Source organism: Carcharodon carcharias, chromosome 1, assembly GCF_017639515.1.
Source record: "Carcharodon carcharias isolate sCarCar2 chromosome 1, sCarCar2.pri, whole genome shotgun sequence".
Classification (NCBI taxonomy): Eukaryota; Metazoa; Chordata; class Chondrichthyes; order Lamniformes; family Lamnidae; genus Carcharodon; species Carcharodon carcharias.
In genome coordinates, this window is record NC_054467.1 from 195036948 (window position 1) to 195060125 (window position 23178).

At 39.1% G+C, this 23178-nt stretch overlaps 1 protein-coding gene across 1 annotated transcript in view; it reads right to left on the reverse strand.

The window, feature by feature from the left end:
• Positions 1-5089: 5089 nt before the first annotated feature.
• Positions 5090-23178, reverse strand: part of npr3 (natriuretic peptide receptor 3) — a 116963-nt gene continuing 98874 nt past the window's right edge. The window contains exons 5-8 of the mRNA XM_041191646.1: positions 20948-21042; positions 17695-17824; positions 17208-17292; positions 5090-5845 (exon numbers count right to left, since the gene is read on the reverse strand). Coding sequence (XP_041047580.1) covers positions 5734-5845; positions 17208-17292; positions 17695-17824; positions 20948-21042 — 422 coding nt within the window. The 3' untranslated portion in view covers positions 5090-5733. The remainder of the gene's footprint in view (positions 5846-17207; positions 17293-17694; positions 17825-20947; positions 21043-23178) is intronic.

Sequence of the window (23178 nt, forward strand, 5' to 3'; positions counted from 1 at the left end):
ATGGCAGCAATTTTGAAGGAGAGTTGGATAGTGCTTGAAGAGCAAGAACCATTAACAATATTAGCTAACATGGGAGCCAGGGAGGGAAGTTTGCATTGTTGGCACTTGAGTGTGAATAAGTTCAAGGAGTGGGGGGAGGTGTATCTCATGGACATGATGAGCTCAGAGAGGGCATGAGGAGAGAAACTAGAGGAAGAGAACAGCTCCATCAGAATGAATGATTGAATTCTGGACAAAATATATGTGAAGTGCAGCCTTTCATTTCTACAAAGGCGCATCAAGGGAAATGCTGTCCAACATTCCAAAAGGTTTTAGGAGTTCAATATAAATAGCAATAGCAATCTTATTTCAGAGGATGTCAAAACTAGTGCAGTGTGTTTTCTAGAAACAAGTAACAGTGGATACAGAATACTCAGCCCTTGAATTGCATTTTGCCCCTTGGCAAATCAGCAGAAACACAACAACAAAGCTCCACATGTCTGCTGACAACAACCAACTCTACTTCACCACCAGCTCTCTCGACTGTTCAACCATCTCTGATTTGTGACATTTTTATATAACATCCAATACTGGATTATTGGATGAGCAGAAATTTCCCCCTATTAAATACATGGAAAGCTGAAGCATTATCTTCTGCACTCGCCATAAACTCTGTTTCCTAGCCTCCACCTCCATCCCTCTTCCTAATCACTTTCTGAAGCTGAATCAGACTGTTCACAACCTAGGTGTCCTAGTTCACCTTGAGCTGAGTTTTCAACTTCATATCCTCACCAAGATCACCTACTTGCATCTCTGTAACATCATCCCTCTTGCCTCAGCTCATCTGTTGCTTATCCATGGGTTTTTTACCTCTAGACTTGATTGTTCCAATGCTCTCCTGGCTGGCCTCCCATCTTGCATCATCTGTAAACTTGAGCTCATCCAAAACTATGCTGCCTGTATCCTAACTCATATCAAATTCCATTCATCCATCACATCTGTGCTTTAAGAACAGGGTAGTCACTGAGAGGTTGTTCACCCCAGCTGAGGAATCTGGAACATGGGGGCACAGGTTCAAGATAAGAGGGCTATCATTTAAGACTGAGAGAAGAAATTTCTTCAGTCAAAGGCTTGTGAATCTTTACAATTCTCTACCCCAGAGTGCTGTGGATACTGAATCGTTGAGTATATTCAAAGCTAAGATAGAGGGATCTTTGGTCTCTCAAGGAATCAAGGGATATGAGGAGTGGACAGAAAAGTGGAGTTATGGCAGAAGGTCAGTCATGCTTCTATTAAATGGTGAGGCAGGGTTTAAGGGACTATATAGTCTACTCCTGCTCCTATTTCTGAAGCAACATAAGAAACATGAGCAGAAGTAGGTCATATGGCCCCTCGACACTACTTTGCCATTCAATAAGATCATAGCTGAATCATAAATCCACACCCTACTCCCATATCTCTTGACTTCCTTAGTGCCCAACAAACTATCAATCTCAGCCAGGAATATATTCCTCAACTGAGCTTCAACAGCACTTTGGATTTGAGAATTCTAAAGATTCACAACCCTCTGACCCCCTTGAACTACTGTATAATTTTGTACCCTTTAACTAAGGAAGAATATACTTGCCTTAGTGAAGGGTTCAACAAAGTTCTATAGATGGATTACTGGAATGAGAGGGTTGTCCTAGAGGCGAATGAGTAGAATATTATATTCTCCAAATTTTAGAAGAATAAGAGGTAATCTTAATGAAATGCATACATTTCTTCAAGAGCTAGAGAGGCTAAATGCTGAGAGGCTACTTCCCCTAGTTGGAGATCCTAGCATTACATTTGATAGTCCCAAGATAAGGCATCAGAAATTTAAGATTCAGATTTAAATAATTTAATTCTGAAACTTACATCAGTGATCATAGATACATCAAAAACCAATCAGTTTTTGTATAGTATACTATTGATCTGCTACATGTCACTGACAATGGCTGCATTTCAAACAAGACTCAGGGAATTTCTAATTTATTAAAGGAATTGGAATGGAATTTTAGAAATATGAGAGCTTTAGTGTTTACCAAAACTCAGTGAGATGACACTCCAGAATGTTAAGTGATAGAACGATGATGTTGGCAAAATCTCCTTTGGGAAAGGGCAGAACCAAGATGTGAGTTCAGAAAATCTTTTGATATTGTTCAAAGATCTTTTGGTTCAACCTAATATTGTGAGATATATTTAAGGTGCTACCTGGGGGGCAAAGTTTCTTTGGTGTAATGCAGTTGGTATGATATTTTGGAAAATAGGAATCCACAGCAAATCTTAATGCATGGGAGTTTTGAAACTTCTCTCAGGCAAATATTCCACATGAAAGTTAAATACTTATGAAAGCTGTAAGTCATGGGCAAGTTTGACCAGGACGAGGCCTGGAGGCAATGGAACACTCCATCTCAGCTTGAGTAAGAACTGGCAGGAACTGTCCCACCCTGCAGACGTGCACCTCCTGTTGACCAATTACAGTGCTGACATTAATGGTGGCTATGGAGTAGATTGTGACCCAGATCATCCCGTGCTCTCAGCTGAAGGAGGCATAGCAGTGGGTGGCAGCAGTGGGGACCTAAGGGGATAAAATGGGAAGCATTTACTGCAAGTGACAAATAGTGTAAATAGTACATTTCTACTAGAAAGAGGGTCACCAGTAAAGAAGTTAAAAAATCGATGACAAAATTGTTCATTTCTGTATAACATGTAGCTGTAAGTTAGCAAAGACAAAACAGCATTCTCATTCATGCAGTTAAAAGTGATTTATATAGATAACACCAATGACATAGCTACCCCTGAGCACACAATCAGAACAGGTAAACCTGCAGTGGTGTTTACTATTACTTGACTAGGTGCATTACAGCAATCATTTAGCTAAAGAGTTTACAAACACAGCAGCTACAGCATGCTAAGCATTTTTCAGACAATAGTGTGTGCATCATGTACATCATTACACAGAATTACACAGACAAAGGAGCAAAGTTTTTCACTTATACATTATTTTATTGCCAATATCTGCTTTGCTTTAATATTCTGTGGAGAATATACCACGTATTGGTTTACAGAAAATAAAATAGTTTACAAAGACATTTACACTTCATTAAGTTCCATCAACACCGAAAATGGAACAATACAGCGTATAGGTAATCTAAAATTGACCAACACATCTTGAATGAATATATAACACAATAGTAATTTAAAAAAACTCTATCTACAGTTATGAATATTTAATTCTACACAACTTATAAATAAATATCACATTATATGCAGATATTTCTACTTATGCCGGTATATTATTGTTATACTCTTATGGCACCTTGCATTTGCACTTAAAACATCCATGCCTATCAGCACTCAAATAATTTCTTTTTTCCCAGTATTCTCAAATTGCTAAACTTTAATACACATTCTTTCCATTTTTAATTACATATTAAAAACAGCAGCTCACAATCTGAACATTGACAGCACCAGCAAATGCACAATTATCCATTTCATAGCAACAGTTGCTAACATTGTTTCTAGTGGTACATGCTAGAAGTGACAAAAATATATAAAAACTCATAAAATCTTTACTTCAGTAAATAAACTGCTTTTCTTCTGAATTCAGGTGCAAGGCTCTTTCATTTCAAAACAATGATTTCATTTGAAGAGAGCCTGATGCGAACGTTCATACCTAATTTGCAATTCAACTTCAGTACTCCATATTTAGTTCAAATATATTTAAGAAGGGCATTTTTTTCTGTTTGGTTTTTTTGGTTAATGAGTTTCCATTTTTTAAAAGCCAGTTTTGATTCTGTTGCAGTTGAGTTGAAGGTTATGTGATAAACTCGCAGGCATTATCTGATGGCATAATCCATTACAAAATCCATCAGACATTTGCTAAAAACACTCAAGTCAGATGTACACTATTTACACTTGCACAAAGTGTATTCCTTGGGCAAACACAGTATCATTTGCTTTTAGAAACACATAAATGAACTAAATGAGCAAAATGAACCACTGTACTGTGGAAGTAAATGTTTATATACAGTTCACAACACATATTAAAATGTTACAACTTGCTCAAATCTTCCTGCTGCAGTTAGAATCTATTGAGGACATTACAAGGCACAATTAACTCATAATCTTCAACAACTTTTCCACTGTGACAAGTATGTATATATATATATATATATATATATATATATATAGATGTGTATATATATATACATATAAATTTGTCAACAAATGTAACCAATTTCCCTGTTTTCCACAATAAGAACTTTGCAGGATTTATATTCTCATTGCCCACTAACATACTAATACTAGCATCTAAATAAATCAACTTGCATAATAATAGAATATTATGTTCAAGAACCTTTCGAAAATAGGCAAGAAAGGCTCATCTGACCTAGCATTGTGCAAGAGTTTCCATATTATTTAATATGTACAAAATATTGTTTAGCATACTGTTGAAAATACTAGGATTTACTTAATATTTTTCTTATTATAATCTAAAAATATTGACTTATTTGCTGTATACCCTTTTAAAACAGTATTCCCAAATTATTCAAAGGTATATAATGTTTATTGTCAAAGTTGAAAGCCAATATTCATTGTACAGTCCATTTGGTAGTATGAGATGTATGACTAAATCCTAACACTGCACCATCATTTTCAAAATAATAGTGATTACAATCCTTGGTAAATAAAGCCAACAACTATTGTGTAAAAGAAATGATCTTAGCTGCCAGTGAGTTAGCCACTGCTTGCAGTCTTACAAACATGACAGAGCAATAAAGCTTACTGGATTAATAATGGTACAGCACCTTGAGCCAGTTTGTACATTAAAAGCACTATGTAAATGCAAGTTATTGTTGCCATTTATTTATTACTGAAGCTTTTACAATCATGTCAGATAAACCAAGTTACTTTTATGACACAACAATCAGCAGCCCAGTTCCAGTGAGCATTCGCTGGCTTATGCAATAACTGCAAAGTACGAATTGCAGTGCTTTATATATAAAATAGGAAACATATATTCACACAGATGAATGCACTGAAATATTTTTTCAAACTGTAGAGGGATAAAATTTTTGTCATCTATATTGCTGTATGAATGCTTAATGCTTGTCCCAAATACTCTTTCTGCTATTTTGCTAAAGACATAGACCTACTTGAAATAAACAGGCTAACACCTTGGTTGTAATTGCCAACCCAGAAATTTAAGTGCATTAAGCATTCTTACAACAACATCTCCAAAAGTAATTTTTACCCTATAGAAGCTTTGAAGCTAACACTATTTTAAAATTTACATCTGTGATGTATGAATTGTGAATTTAAGAACCTTACTAAGGTATATTGACTTGGTTCTAAGATCAATATTATTCAATAAATTTTAAAGATGGATACTGAACACTTCCCATATAACATATATTGGGGTAAACAACCGCCTAAGAAATATTTTTGTTTGAAGATTTCCTTCAGTTGCCAGGGCAAGGCATTGCTGGCCTCTATGAAACAGGCTGAATCACATTTTATCATATTCACTGAGATGAATCTTCCAGTACAGTGGTGCAGTGTAATAAGTGAATCTTTCCTGAGTTTTCAAAAACAAAAAACTATGACAAATTAATAGCCTAGACTTCAAAAAAATGCATTTCTTATCAGCCTTTGTTTGCAGTGACACCTTTGGTAAATCCCCCTAAAAATTGAAAGTTTATAAAAAGGAAGATTCAGTTCTACAGCTTAAGCTGTCGACAGATTGGATCGGACAGAGTCTTCTCGCAGGTGGTGATGCTTACCATTGTCAGCTTCATGCAGTTGTGCACGTCTCTCAATGGTTATCCTGTATTTCTTCCTAGGAAGAAAAGATAATACCAAAAGGTTTATTTTAATCAATTCATTCCATATTTTAAAAAAATATATAAAGATTCAGGGTCACAGGTGGAATGCTAAACTACTCTCTTTCAGATGTCGATGGACCACCTGTTTGATTCTAGCACTAATTTTGTTTTTATGTCAGATATCCAGAGATCATTAAATTTTTAAAAACAATTTTTTGCAAAAAAAAGTCCAAAACAAATGCCAAATTTTTACGTCAAGTTTTGCATTATTTCTGATATGAACAAACGAACTAGGAGCAGGAGTAGACCACTCAGCCCCTCGAGCCTGCTCCACCATTCAATAAGAATATGGCTCATCTGAAAGTAACCTCCTGCCTACCCCAAATAACTGTTCACCCCCTTGCTAATCAAGAACCTTAAAAATATTCAGACTTTGCTTCCACTGCCTTTTCAGGAAGAGAATTCCAAAGATCACGACCCTCTGAGAGAAAGAATTTCTCCTGATCTCTATCTTAAATGAGCAACCTCTTATTTTAAAATGGTGATCTGTAGTTCTAGATTCTCTCACAAAAGGAACATCCTTTCCACATCCACTCTGTCAAGACCCCTCAGCATCATAAAAGTTTTGGTTAAGTCACCTCTTGCTTTTCTAAACTCCAATGGACAAAAGCCTAGTTTGTCCAACCTTTCCTCATAGGACAACCCACTGATTCCTGGTGGTAGCCTAGTAAACCATCTCAGAACTGTTTCTAACATGTTTACATCTTTCCTTAAATAAGGAGACCAATGCTGTACACAGTACTCCAGATGTGGTCCTACCAGTGCCCTGTACAACTGAAGCATAACCTCACTACTTTTGTATTCAATTCCTCTTGCAGTAAATGATAATATTCTATTAGCTTTCCTAATTACTTGTTGTACCTGCATACTAGCCTTCTGTGATTCATGCATTAGGACACCCAGATCCCTCTGAATCTCAAGATTTCTGCAATCTCTCACCATTTGGATAATAAGCATATTTTTTATTCTTCCTGCCCATCATATTTGCCCATATTATACTCCATTTGCCAGGTCTGTGCCCACTCACTTAACCTATCTATGTCACTTTATAGCCTCCTTACATCCTCTTCACAACTTACTTTCCTATCTATCTTTGTGTTGACAGCAAATTTAGCAACCATTCCTTCAGTCCCTTCATCCAAGTCATTTATATAAATTGTAAAAAGTTGAAGCCCCAGCATTGATCACTGCAGCCTACTATTGGTTACGTCCCATCAACCAGAAAAAGACCCATTTATGGCTACCCTCTGTTAGCTAGCCAATCTTCTATCCATGCCAATATGTCATCCCCTACATCATGAGTTTTTATTTTCCTCAATAACTTTTGACGTAGCACCTTGTCAAATGCCTTCTGGAAATCTAAATACAGTACATCCACCGGTTCCCCTCTATCCACAGCACATGTGACTCTTTCAAAGAACTCCAATAAGTTGGTTAAACATGATTTTCCTTTCACAAAACCATGGTGAATCTGTCTGATTGTCATAAACATTTCTAGGTGCCCTGACATAACATCTTTAATAATAGCTTCTAACATTTTCCCTATGTCAGATGTTAAGCGAACTGGCTTGTAGTTTCCTGTTTGTTTGTCTCCCTCCCTTTTTGAATAAAGGAGTTACATTCTCTATTTTCCAATCTAATGGAACCTTCCCCGGAGTGAGGGAATTTTGGAAAATTAAAACCAATACATCAACTAGCATTCTAGCCACTTCTATTAAGACCCTAGGATGAAGTCCATGAGAGCTCTGGGACTTGTCAGCCTGTGGCTCCAACAATTTGCTCAGTAGCATTTCCCCGGTGATCGTAATTTTCTTGAGTTCTTCCCTTCCTTTTTTTTCCTGATTTACAGCTATTTCTGGGATGTTACTTGTCTCCTCTATAGTGAAGACCAAAACAAAATACCTGTTCAATTCATCTGCCATCTCTTTACTTTCCATTATTAATTAACCAGACTCACTTTCTGTAGGACCAACACTCACTTTGTTAATTCTTATTTTATTTAAATATAGAAGCTCTTGCTATCCACCTTTATAATTCCAGCTGGCTTTCTCTCATTCTCTAATTTCTCCCTCCTTATTCACCATTTTGTCATCCTTTGCTGTTCTTTATATTCTTTCCAATCTTCTGACCTGCCACCCATCTTTGTGCAATTAATTTCTTTAAGTTTAATACTGAAATACCCTTTAATGTCCACCATTGCATCTCTGTGGAATTATCCATTAATCTCATTTGCCAGTTCACTCTAGATAGCTCTGCTTTCATGCCCTCAAAGTTTGCTCTCATTTAAGGTCAAAATACAATTCTTGGATCCATTCTTCTTTCCCTCAAAGTGAATGTAAAATTCAATCATGTTATGATTGCTGCCAACTAGAGGTACCTTCACTATGATGTTATCAGTTAATCCCATATTGTTGCACTATGCCAGGACTAGTATAGCCTGCTCCCTGAATGCCTCCAGAACATTCCAAAACAGTTCCAAAAAACTGCCCCAAAAACATTCTATGAACTCATCCATGCTACCTTTGCCTATCTGATTTTTTCAATCTATTTGTAGATTAAAATTCCCCATGATTATCCCTGGATACCTTTTTGACAAGCTCCCATGATCTCTTCCTTTATACTCTGCCCTACCATGTAGTTACAATTAGGGGGGGCACAAGTGACTTTTTGCCTTTATCATTTCTCATCTCAATCCAAACTGCTTCTACATTCTGGTTTCCTGAACTTAGGTCATTCCTCTCTAATATGCTAATACCAACATTAATTAACAGAGCCACCCCACCCACCAACCTTTTCCAAGCTTCCTGTCCTTCTTAAATTTCACATACCCTTCAACGTTCAAGGCCCATTCTATGTCATCCTACAGCCATGTCCCTGTAATGGCTAGCAGATCATACTTATTTATTGGCATTTGCGCTATCAGTCCATCTGTTTTGTTTTGAATGCTATGTGAATTTAAATACAGAGCCTTTAGTTTTGTCCTTTTATTATTTTTGTAACTTCTGGCCTTATCAGTTCATTTGCTCTTAGATTTGTACTCTCTGTCCCTTCCTGTCATGCTCTGCTTTTCATTCCTCATATTAATAACTTTCTCTCTTGCCTGTCCCTATTCTTTCGTTCACCACAGCTTCCCAAATTTGATCCCTTGCCACCACTATTTTGTTGAAAGCCCTCTCCAACTCCCTATTTTGCGGCTCACTAGAACATCAGTCCCAGCACGGTTCAGGACAATGGTACAACCCACACTTTCCTCAATACTGGTGCCAGTGCCCAAAAACTGGAACCTACTGCTCCCATGCCAGTCTTTGAGTAATGCATTCATTTCTCTAATCTTAATTGCCCTATGCAAATTTGCACATGGCTCAGGTAAGAATCCAGAGATTATTACCTTTGAGGTTCTGCTTCTTAATTTGATGCCTAGCTCCTCATAGTGCTTATGCAGACCCTTGTCCCTTGTCCTGCCTATGCCATTGGGCAAAGAGAAATGGAAGTGTGTCCAGCACTTAGTTTGGGTGCTCACTAGGAATTCCTGTTGGCCCCCTGAAACAAATTCAGACATCATTTGGGCCATATTTATGGCTACTTTATCTATGGTTTACAGGAAAGAGTTTGTCAAGGTCCTGAACTCTTTTGCAGGTTTTGCTTATTCTAAGTGGTTTCACATGAAAATGGTTCTGGGTTTGTCCTGAAGCTTCCAAATCAGGAAGGGGAACACCAGAAGCGGCAAGAAGAAGGTGCATACAACCTTACAACATATGCCTTTACAGAATTAAAACATCATATCTTATCTGGACAAGGGAGCTAGCTGTGTTTCAACAGGGAGGCAATTACAGTTCCAGTACAACTACAACAACGGCTTCTACCCGGCAATGTGGAAAATTGCCCAGGTATGTCCTGTAGACAACAAGCAGGATAAATCCAACCCGGTTAATTACCGCCCCATCAGTCTACTCTCCATCACTGAAGTGCTGGAAACGGTCATCAACAGTGCGATCAAGCAGCACTTGCTTAGCAATAACCTGCTCATTGATGCTGAGTTTGGATTCCACCAGGGTCACTTAGCTTCTGACCTCATTACAGCCTTGATTCAAACATAGACAAAAGAGCTGAACTCAAGGAGTGAGGTGAGAGTGACTGCCCTTGGTATCAAGGCCGCATTTGACTGAGTGTGGCATCAAGGAGCCCTAGCAAAACTGGAATCAATGGGAATCAGGGGGAAAACTCTCCACTGTCTGGAGTCATACCTAGCACAAAGGAAGATGTTTGTGGTTGGAGGACAATCGTCTCAGCTCCAGGGCATCACTGCAGGAATTCCTCAGGGTAGTGTCCTAGGCCCAACTATCTTCAGCTGCTTCGTCAATGACCTCCTTCCATCATAAGGTCATAAGTGGGGATGTTTGCTGTTGATTGCACAATGTTCAGCACCATTCATGACTCCTCAGATACTGAAGCATTGACCAAATGCAGCAAGACCTGGACAAGATCCAGGTTTGGGCTGACAAGTGGCAAGTAACATTCACACCACACAAGTGCCAGACAATAACCACCACCAAGAAGAGAATCTAACCATTGCCCCTTGACATGCAATGGCATTACCTTCACTGAATCCCCCACTATCAACATCCAAGGGGTTACAATTCACCTGAAACTGAACTAGGCTAGCCATATAAATACTGTGGCTATGAGAGCAGGTCAGATGCTAGGAATCATGCAAGTAACTCACCTCCTGACTCCCCAAAGCCTGTTCCCCCATCTACAAGACACAAATCAGGAGTGTGATGGAATACTCCCTACCTGCCTGGATGAATGCAGCTCCAACAACACTCAAGAAACTTGACACAATCCAGGTCAAAGCAGCCCGCTTGATTGGCACCCCATCCACAAACATTCACTCCCTCCACCACCGACGCACAGTAGCAGCAGTGTCTACTAGCTACAAGATGTACAACAGAAAATCACCAAGGCTCCTTCGACAACACCTTCCAAACCCACGACTGAAACAATCTAAAAGGACAAGGGCAGCAGATAGATGGGAAGACAACCACCTGGAAGCTCCCCTCCAAGCCACTCACCATCCTGACTTGGAAATATATCACTGTTCCTTCATTGCCACTGGGTCAAAATCATGGAACTCCTTTCCTAACAGCACTGTGTATGTACCCACACCACAAAGACTGCAGTGGTTCAAGAAGGCAGCTCATCACCGCCTTCTCAAGGGCAATTAGAGATGGGCAATAAATGTTAGCCTAGCCAGGGGTGCCCACATCCTGTAATTGAATTTTTAAAATGTTACAAGTGCCGCTTGTTGGAGAGACTTGGAGACAAAAAACAAGGACATGTCCCTCACACTGTCTCTGGCAGTGAAGGTCAGCATGGCACTTAACGTTTGTGTCTCTGGCTGCTTCCAAACTGTTTCCAGTGACAAAAGAAACAGTTAGTTAGCTTGATGTGTGCAGGTCACTGATGCACTGTTGATGAGGTGACAACTGTTCATTAGCTTCCCCAAGGAAGCTGACAAACAGGAAGAGAGACAACTGGGATTTTCCTTTACTTCAAAGATATTTATACCCAGCAAGCAATAATACTGTAGCACAAAGACCTATGAGGGCAATTTCAATAGTCGGAATTAACAAAAAATTAGCCAAACAAATGACATCCATAATAACCACCTTTTGATGTTTCTCAAGCAACTAAAGAGACAATTTGACATGTATAAGTTCAGGAAATTCTGTGAATAAGACTGTAAAGTGCATATTTGTATATAACGATGGGAGTTAAAATTGAAAAAAGAATCTTGTTTTTTCCGTCTGATATGCAGAGGAAAATATTCCCCTATAGTTTCTTCAATGATTGAGCATTTGAACTGAAGGATCCCTTGAATTCCATTTGTAAAGCTGCTGAAAAGTTTCTGAGTTCAAATTTGAATGCAGGTGTTTTGACCAGCTTTTGGAATCAGCTTCAGACTGTTTGAGCCTAACATCTGTGCTACAAAATCTGAAGCTGCATTTAACTGAACCAGACAGTGAACTGTGCCTAAAATTGTAACAGGTCCATACTGGACAAATTGGGATAATTCTAAACAGATCCAAACTGGCTTCATTTCAGATCAATCTGAATTTGAAATGACTTCAGAGCACATTCCTGGACAAATATTTGACAGCGGTTGTTTCCGATGTGCTGGGTTTCTTTACTAGAATATTTCCAAAATCAACAAAGCATACTACAGGACATTCTTAATTTATATAAATGTCTCAAATTATGTGTTTCTTTTTGCATTTTTTACATAATAGGGGTAATTTTCCAGTGTAGACTGGCAGCAGGGGACCTGCCACCAGCACATATCAAAAATGCTGCCTGTGATTTTGCTATATGCGATGGGTAAGGTTGCCCATCACAAGTGCACAGTTGGAAAATTACCCCTTGATGCTCAACAGAATACTCATTTGAACTCTTTAATGAAATGAAGTATTTATTGACATTTCAAATAAAGATTAATGAAAAGCAGAAGAAAATTCCCCCTTTACCCTTCACTAAGAGCTCCCCTGATTGTTATGTGTCACAACATTGCTAAATGCTTTCATAAAGATTTGTTCGGTTCAATGTTCCTAACAGAATCCTAAGCACGTCCTTTTGGAAGGTGCTTATGATTTTTGCAGAAATACCAAATGGTCCAAGAAATCATTTATAACAGGCCTCTCTTCATCAAATCCTCCTTTAGATTGGGTGCACCATGCCAGACCAGACAGAAACGTTGCTAATCTGCTAATCTAAGCCCTCTGCTAAAATTGTTCTGTAACCAAATGCAGGAGATATATAAAAATGATTCCTCATGGTTTTTCAAACGTGATATTTCCATCCCCATGAATTCCATGCAATATCCTACCAAAAATCCCAGCAAGGAAGTAGGAAAAGTTTTTGTAGGAAAAATATATAGTAATTTTGTTAAGCATCCCTATGCAATTTCAGTATTTAATTTCTAAAAACACACTGCTTTTAAGGTTGGTAGATTTTATGAACTAGAGCTCCTGGCATGAAGCTTAACATGCCAAGATTGTAAGTTTCGGACAGTAATAAGATCTGGCACGTGCACCCAACATAGAAGGTTTCACATTGGAAATATGAATGGGAGCCATTTGGTTGGGGCTCCTCATTATAACTATTATCAAGCTTCCAATGCAAAACGTGCTCCCCAATAGACAGCTCACCAATCTGGAGGTGAGAAACTGGGTGCCCAACACTACTAGAGACTCCAAGCAGCAAAACAGTAGTAAATATTGAAGCTTGTAAGGTCTAAATCTGACAAGCAACTGCAGTAAAAAAAAGGGAAGAGGCAACTATAGGCCCGTCCGATTTATGTTAGTGGTGGAGAAAATTTTAGAGACAATAATCTGGAACAAAATTAAATTGGAAAAGTATGGGTAATGAGTGAAAGTCAGCAGACATTTGTTAAAGACAAATCATGCTTGACAAACTTTTTTTCAATTCATTTATGGGATGTGGGTGTCACTGGCTAGGCCAGCATTTATTGCCCATTTCAAATTGCCCTTGAGAAGGTGGTGGTGAGCTGCCTTCTTGAATTGCTGCAGTCATTGTGCTGCAGGTGCACCCACAGTGCTGTTAGGGAGGGAGTTCCAGGGTTTTGACTCAGTGACAGTGAAGGAAAGGTGATATATTTCCAAGTCAGGATAGTGAGTGGCTCGGTGCAAAACCTCCAGGTGGTGGTGGTCCTATGTATCTGCTGCCTTTGTCTTTCTAGATGGCAGTGGTCATGAGTTTGAAAGGTGCTGCCTAAGGAGCCTTGGTGAATTGCTGCAGTGCATCTTGTAGATGGTACATTCTGCTGCCACTGTTCGTTGATGGAGGGAATGAATGTTTTTCATGGATGGGGTGCCAATCAAGTGGGCTGCTTTGTCCTGGATGCTGTCAAGCTTCTTGAGTGTTGTGGGAGCTGCACTCATCCAACAAGTGAAGAATATTCCATCACACTCCTGACTTGTGCCTTGCAGAAGGCAGACAGGCTTTAGGGAGTCAGGAGGTGAGTTACTTGCCACAGGATTCCTAGCCTTTGACCTGCTCTTGTAGCCACAGTATTTATATGACTAGTCCAGTTCAGTTTCTGGCAAATGGTAACTCCCAGGATGTTGATAGTTGATTGGGTTCTTTGATAAAGTAGCAAAAAAGGTTAATGGAGGTAGTGCATTTGATTTCCTGTATATGGACTTTCAAAAAGTGTCTGACAAATTACCACTTATTGGATGTGTTAGCAAAATTGAAGCTTATGGGATTAAAGGTTGTTTTTCAGACTAAAGATAAGTACACCATGGTATATCCCAGGGGTCATTATTAGTAATACTCTCTTTTTGATATATGTTAATAAACTGGAGATAGGTATTCAGGGCATAAACTTATAGATGACACCAAACTTGGAAATGTAGTAAACAGTGAGAAGGATTGTAACATACTTCAGGAGGACATGGATAGACCGGTGAGATTGGTAAACACTTGGCAATTGAAATTTAACACAGAGGAGCGTGAAGTGATGCATTTCGATGGGAAGAATGAAGAGAGGCAATATAATTAAATAATACAATTTTAAAAGGAGTTGCAGGAACTGTGAGAACTGGGGATATTTGTACACATATCTTCAAAGGTGGCAGGAAAAGTTGAAAAGGCTGTAGAAAAAGCATATGGGATCCTTTGCTTTATTGATAGGCACCAAGTACAAAAGCAAGGAGGCTGTGCTAAACCTTTCTTAATCACTGGTTGGGCCTCATTTAGAGTACTGTGTCCAATTTTAGGCATTGCACTTCAGCAAAGATGTCAAACCCTTGGAGAGGGTGCAAAAGAAGTTTACTGCAATGGTACCAAGTACGAGGGACTTCAGTTACATTGACAGACTAGAGAAGTTGGGGTTGTTCTCTTTAGAGCACATAAGTCTAAGAGGAGATTTGATAGAGATGCTCAAAAAATGAAGGGCCTTAATAGAACATACAAACATACAAATTCAGAGTAGGAGTAGGCCTTTGGCCCCTCGAGCCTGCTCCACAATTTGATAAGATCATGGTTGATCTGATTATGGCCTCAATTCCACTTTCCAGCCTACCTCCAATACCATTTGATTCCTTTGTTAGTCAAGAATCTATCTACCTCTGCCTTAAAAATATTCAATGATCCAGTCTCCACCACTCTTTGAGGAAGAGAGTTCCAAAGACTCATGACCCTCTAAGAGAAAAAAATTCCTCCTCATCTCTGTCATAAGTCATAGAATACATAAGGGAAAACTGCTCCCAGTAACAGAAGGGTAAGTAACCAGAGGACACAGATTTAAGGTGATAGGCACAAGTACCAGAGGTGGCAAGAGGAAACATTTTTTTTACACAGTAAGTTGTTAAGATCTGGAATGCTCTTCCTGAAAGAGTAATGGAAGCAGGTTCAATAATAACTTTCAGAAGAGAAGGGAAAAGGTTTACTGGGCTACAGGAAAGAGCAGTAATGGAATTGGATCAACCAATCAAAAAGCTAGGATAGGCAGGATGGGATGAAAGGCCTCCTTCTGCACAGTATCAAACTATGATTTTATCTAAGTGAAGTATAGGATCAGAATAGCCCACTGCAGTCCATCTGGCCAGTCAGAACATGTAAAAATACTGAAATATATGCCACCTCCCATACACTTCAATGGCTTAATTCACCTAAAACCTTTGCAGTCAATCAATTCTTTATAGGGATCCTTTGGATACTTTGAAGAATCTAAATAGGCCTTCTTCTAAGAATAAAGGAACATACACTTCTAAGACAATTTTCAAACTTTCTGTTCTCAGAGGGTGAGATTGCCTGCAAAATCCAATAATTGCACCTTTAATCTCTAACTTTTAAGCACATCTGGAGATCAAAGCATACCCTTACAACATCATTGTAGTTGTTGAACTTGTGGCTACTGTTCTTAGTAAGTCCTCCAGACCACTCTTATTTGGAAAACAGGATTGGAAGTTCCTTTAACTCTGACTAAATTACACTAACCCCTATTTGAGGACATAATGTATTTAACCTCCTATTTTGGAATTCTACACTGAAAAAATATTCATGCCTTTATGATAATTAAATCTTTCCCCCTGCACCTCCCCTTCTTGCCTTTCCTGTACTGTTCAAGTTGTTGGGAAGTACATTACAATGCCAGCAGCATGAAATAGTACAAGAAAGTCTGATTAGTTCAATCTAGAATAGCCTTCGGCAACTTTGTGGAGATGTATTCTAATAGTGTCCATTCATTAACTTCAACGCGACAGATTAGGCCGACAGATTTGGAGACCGCATTTAATTAAGGATTGCTGCACTAAATTAAACTTCCCTACATTTGCTGATTTGGTTTGGAGACATGGGCCCTTACTTCCTATAGACATGGTTGATTATATGACGCCTACGTTAATAAAGGAAGAAGAAAGACACAGAAAGCTTATGAAGTGGTGCTGAAAAATGGGAATAGGAAACCATTGCCTTTTGTGCTGCCCTTGCGTTGCACTTTTGCCCTCAAATTATAGAACCCTGCCTCAGGCTGTAGCACTCTGACCTCCATCAGTAACACTGCATTCCATTGCAGTTTACCTTTAACCATTAACACTGGAGTGTGGTATCCACTGGGGAGATGAAATGATAACGTCAACCCAAGTCATTTTACTTCAAACACTAGTTCCTTGAAAGATGACGGGAAATGATCTTTAAAGGATGTTTCCATTTATTCCTTTTGCTAGTTTAGCTCAAAATAAAACAAACAAAATAACTTACTACAAAGAAAATAAAGTCCAGGGAGTGCTGCACAGCCCGCTATTGTAAACTTCATATATGTTGTTATGTATATTGATATATGCATGATTTCTAAGAGTATATCTTTACATTTATTTCAGAAGCATCACATTTTTTATCTCAGCAGGTGCCTGGCATGGCAACTGTTTGATGACATCACTGATTTGGAGGTTCCTATTGTACTCTACAGCAGTGTCATTCATTCATTCAAATCAGTCTAGAGGTACACCCAGAACCTTCTGCGCTCAGGAAAATACTATGCAGTTATGGTCTCTATATTCATTGTCAAAAGAAATATGACATTTAACAAAATGCCATGGCACAATTTCACCAACATAGTTTTTTTTAAAAAATACTAAGAGAGCAGCACTTTGGACCCAATGTGCTCCCTCCTTAAGCTGTCCTTGATCTTTAAGTAGAATAATAATTCTATGCATACATTTGTTAATAAAAGAAAATCAAATGTTTTGTTTTGCTTCCCTCCCCCAGGCTCCAGTCCCAAATGGCACTTCCTACCTGAACAAGTAAAATGCCAGCAACAATGCACATCCCAACAATGAGCCGACTACAATGCCTGTGACTGCAGACTCTCCAAGCCCACCTATGCAGAACAAGACAAGTAGTTACTGTTCACATCAAACATTTGTTCAGATAAAATAATACTGCCATTGAGGAAATGCATTTCTCTAGTAACTATTCTTTTTAACATATTAAGTAAGTAACATTTTTTCATAATTACTGCTTTTGGTTGATCCATTTCAAATGTTATTGCACTCTAATTTGAATTAAAAATGCTACTCTGCAATGAACATACCGTATGAACGCAAGTTAAAAACATCACTGCAGATTGATTCCAGTCTGTATGAGGTAATTAATAGCACTCTTAAAACATGTTACACTGAGATTCTGCTTTGAGAAAAAATGCATTGTACAATACAATCCCCCAAATCATCATGAAATGGGAGAAAATGTTTAATGTTTGAAGAGAAATTACATGATTTACAGGTAGCAGTATGATCCTTTGCAAAACCACAGCTAGGTTCATCTGGAGGTGGCATTCCATTCGCCCAGGGAAGCCTCACATTTGGCCTGAGTTCAAAGGTTCCATTCAAGCCATAATAGTCAGCTATTACCTATAATCATAGAAACACAGATACTTTAAGAATTTGGGTGATTAAAATTCCTTTCACTATGTTAAAACCTACATTTATGTCATGCATTTTACCACATCTATGGTCTCCTATAATATCTTTTGTTTATTTTTCTCTCTGCTCATTTCACTTTATTGCTTGAAATTTAGCTGAAAGACCACTTAATTTTCACTCCCACAAACAACCACAAAATTTACTTGAAACAACTAATTTTTTATCAGCTGTGACTCAGTTGGTTGCACTCTTGTCTCTGAGTCAGCAGGTTTCTAGGTTCAAGTCCCACTCCAGGACTTCAGCCCAAAAATCAAAGCTGACACTCCAGTACAGTGCTGAGGGAGTGTTGCACGGTCAGATGTGCCATCTTGCAGGTCAAATGTTAAATGGAGGATCTGTCTATCTTCTCAGGTGGATGCAAAGGATCCTGTGGCACTATTTCAAAGAAAAGCAAAGGAGTTAGCCCTGGTGTCCTGGCTAATATTTCTCCCTCAATAAAAATCAGAAAAACAGATCACCTGGTTATTATCAGATAACTTGCGGGAGTTTGCTGTAAGCTGTATTTCTGACATTACATCAAGAACTACACTTCAAAAGCAGTTCGCTGGCTGTAAAGCACTTTGGGTTGTCATATGGTCATGAAAGGCACAACATAAATGCAAGTCTTTCTTTTTTAAAACACACCATTGCTCACTGTGACTGTAATGCAATGATGCTGTGGGGAGAGAGGCTGGGATGGGGAAGGGGTGTACGTTGTTGCTGGAATCGTTTAGAAAGAAGTTTAGGAAATAAATGAGCTAAGTGTTTTTGATTGACTTCTGGCAAATAAGTGTTTTCATTGGCCTCTGAAAGAATAATCACAGACAATTACAAAGATGGATATCATTTGACACATTGAACCTATGGCATTGCTAGCTCTGCATCAGAGGCTCACAGGGCTGGATTTTCACTACCAAGGTGAATCAGGAAATATACTCACTCGACAATCCCACTTCAGTTTAAAGTACCTAGTCACACACTTGCGCTCCGGGGAAAGCAAGTATTGTTTGGAGTTGGACCTGCCGACCCCAGGAAAGGATCCTAGATGACCACTGGGGCAGTGAGTGCCAAGGTGGGCTGGTTAGAAGGCCACCTTGGTTCTCTGATGCTTCGTCTAGGTTGTAATAAAAGCAGTAAGGCCCTCCATCCCTCACCCCTCTCACCCCTTAATCCCCGACCCACCTCCATGGCCCCTTATATCTTCCCATGGAAACCTTGAATTTAACTTACTCCAGTTGGTTTCCTGGCCCCATGTAAAATTGGCACCTGCAGCAAAGCAAGGACAACCTCAGGGAGATGGCAAGGACCAGAAGGAGTTGAAATGCTTCCCCCTGGCACTGCAAGCTCTCCCTCTCTCCCCCCAACCCCATCACCCCCCCCCATTAGATTGTTTCCCCAATCAACACTCCCTCTGACCCCTTATACTCTCCAAGCCAACTCATGCCCCTTCCATGCCCATTCACCCAGTATGCACCATGTACATAATCAATGAACCATACAGCAAATGTGGAACTGTTGATGAAAACAAAACACCGATTCAGAAATGTTCTTTGAGGAAATGCTGTTCCTACAACTCTATAAAAGTATGTTAGACAGACCATTAAAGTATCAATAACAGAAACTTGAAACACTTCACACCTCTTGATCCTGTCCAAATAAATATTGAGACATTGATAAATGAGATCACAGAAAGAACAATTTATTATAACCACTTAGTGATGTCAATCAATCAAGCAAAGTCAACAATTCACTTCAGTTGTCAAAACAGAAGGCCTTGCTGAGCAAACATTCTACTGTTCTGGGCTCACAGCTGGACAAGCAACCCTGGGTAAACAAAATATAACAATTGATTCTAATACAATGATGATGCTCATGATGAAGAGTTGGCAGCTATGATTATAGGGTATATTCTCCATAACCCCAGGATATGCACCAGAACATGGGAAATAAAATCCACCTGATAGCAAACAATGAATAACGTTGCAAAGTAGTCAGTGCTTTTGGCACCATGTGAGTTGAACTTGTTACCCAACAAATACTGGCAGTTACAATGCATTAACCCTATGTAAGCAAACACAATCTGTAAACTCTCTGGCCATCACAGAAAAACTGAAGAGGTTTTAGCTCCACAATGAGTGACAGGTTTCCACGGATGGCAGTTGGATAGACAGACTTGGCTTCCTGTTGGGGAGGGAGCACTATGGAGGAGACTGTAGGGCAAGATAGGTCTGATCTGTGACCTGGGATGGGTGGAGAGGAGTGCTAGGAGGTGGGGAGGTAGATGGAGGGTGGTGTGATCTTAGGAAGAGCTTGAATGGGGAAACAATCTAATGGGGGAGGGTGATGGGTGGGGGGAGAGGCAGAACTTGCGGTGCCAGAGGGAAGCATTTCAACTCCTGGTCCTTGCCATCTCCCTGAGGTTGTCCTTGCTTTGCTGCAGGTGCCAAGTTTACAGGGGGCCAGGAAACCAGCTGGAGTAAGATAAATTCAAGGTTTCCAGCCCTATAAACATTTAAAATGCCAATCTACTTCTATCTGAACACCCCTTGGCCCATCTCAGTAATACTCTAAAATTAGCAAGTTTAAGTCAGGTTCATGTGTGCTGGGAAATTTTCTGCTTTAACCCCTACATGTGCCCAACCCCACCTACTCACCCACGTTAAAATCTTTCCCCCATCTCTATTACTAACATTAGAGAACTTAAAAGAAAATGTACACAAATACCTTATATCTGAGTTAAAAAAACCTCATTGAATCATTAACCAAGTTAACATATCTGTCTAAAACCCAAAATGCTGTTGCCAACCTTTAAAAATGGGAATGCAGGAAATGACATTTCCAGCAACATTTATTTTGCAACAAGTTTTCTTTGCAATTATTTAAATCAAATCATTTGCAAATGTAAACAATCAACTGAATACTCCAATTAGCAAGAACTTGGATTTTTCTGGCAACTGTAATGAATTGTATATACAGCAATCTAATTTTTATAGCAAACCATTCTTAGGCAAATATTTCTCCTAGTTTTTGATGCACATCACATGAACGGCACAGAAAAGTGACTTTAGTTACCTCTTGCGTTCCTGTTCTAGGTTCGGTCATCGCTATCACAGAGAAATCTCCATATCTGTCCCCATTGGCATCAATTGACACCTGGCCTGCTATGCCTGATAAATGGAATGCACCAAATGATTAAATCAATTAGTTACATAGGTTCTTCAATTCCAAATGAAACAAGAGATGATTCAACAAATTCATGAAGAAATATACAACAGGAAATCCCATTCTTCTTCCAAAATTTTTGTTGGCGTTCCCAAAGAAATTGTCATTTTTTTCCTAAAGTCTGCATTCATTCCAGATACCATACTTTTTTCTAATTTTGCTAACGGAACACTCGATAATTCCAGCTATTAGAATACATGACTTTTTTTTTAAACGATAATTAACATTAAAACTATTTTGCCATTGTTTTCTTTTAGGAATAGGGATTCTGAATAGACGCCAATTCAAATACAGATTTGTCTGAAATATGTTTGGACAGACAGAGAAAATTCCACCACACTCCCTCTGGTCTACTGTGATGTGTTTCTCAAACAGGCCATGAACTGTGTCCCTTCCAAAGTTCAATTGTTGAAGAGTTCACCGAAAACTATAAAGGAGAACTCAACAACTTGCCTACTCCTAGGTAGGCAGACCACTTGGATCTTATCACTTATGCCCAGGTACGCCCTAAGTGACAATAACGCACCATCATAATATATCAATAACACATTAACTCGATAGAAATTTACCAGCCTTGGTTGTGAGAAAAATCTGGTTCACAGACAGCCACATAGGAACTTTAGGAAAAGATGCAGGCAATTCATCTTGACCATGGCTGATTTGCACTTCAACACTCTTTACCTACTTTTTCTCCTGATCACATAATATCCTTCCCTAACAAAAATCCATCTCCATCTTGCAAGCTCCAATTGTTTCAGCTTCCACAGCCTTTCGGAGGAGATAGTCCCAGATTTCTACTATCCTTTGGGTGAAAAAATGCTTCCTGATTTTGCCCCTGAATGGCCTAGCTTTAACTGTCAGATTATCTCCTCCTGTCTTGAGGAAAAAGCTTCTCTGTACATATTGAATTCTTTGACTATTTTAAACACCTTGATCATGTTACCCCTACATCTTGTATACTCAAAGGAATACAAGCCAAGTTTATGTGACGTGTCCTCATAATTTAGTCTTCTATGGCCCAATATCTTTCTGATGAATCTGCACTGTACTTCAAAATCTTTGGTTGACATTTCATCTAATAAGATATCTAAGAAAGTTCAATTAGAAATAAACCAGCCTTATACACCTGCTTAAGTATCCCCATTAATAAGTATCTTTGGAATGAAAGTAGATCAATATGCAATAAACCTGACCCAGTGATCATGCTGCTGTGAACTTATAGTAATGAAATTTAAAATCATTTTTATTATTCTTTCATAGGATATGGACATAGCTGGTAAGGCCAGCATTAATTGCCCAAACCGAACTGCCCTAGAGAAGTTGGTGGCGAGTCATATGCTGTTGGTACACCCACAGTGCTGTTAGGTAGGGAGTTCGAGGCTTTTGACACAGCTCATAATGATGGAATAACATGTTTCCAAGTCAGGATGGTGTGTGTGCAAATAGATGTAATCAGGTGTGATATAGTTGGGATTACGGAGACATGGCGTAAAAGTAAAGTAGGAAAGCTGGCCAAACCATGGCTTACAAGGGAAATTCGAGATTGTATTAGATTCAAGGAAAAGGAATATAAATTGGCCAGAAAAAATAACAGACCTGAAGTTTTGAAGCACTTTAGAATTCAGCAAAGGAGGACCAAGGGACTGATTAAAAAGGGGAAAATAGAATACGAGAGGAAGCTTGTGGGGAACATAAAAACTGACTGTAAAAGTTTCTATAGGTATGTGAAGAGAAAAAGATTGGTGAAGACAAATGTAGGTCCCTTACAATCTGAAACAGGGGAATTTATATTGGGAAACAAAGAAATGGCTGACCAACTAAATACACATTTGGGTTCTGTCTTCACAAAGGAGGATACAAATAACATACCAGAAATGTTGGGGAACACAGGGTTTAGTGAGAGGGAGGAACTGAAAGAAATCAGTATTACTAGGGGAATGGCGTTGGAGAAATTGACGGGATTGAAGGCTGATAAATCCCCAGGGCCTGATAATCTACATCCCAGAGTACTTAAGGAAGTGGCCCTAGAAATAATGGATGCATTGGTGGTCATCTTCCGAGATTCTATAGACTCTGGAACA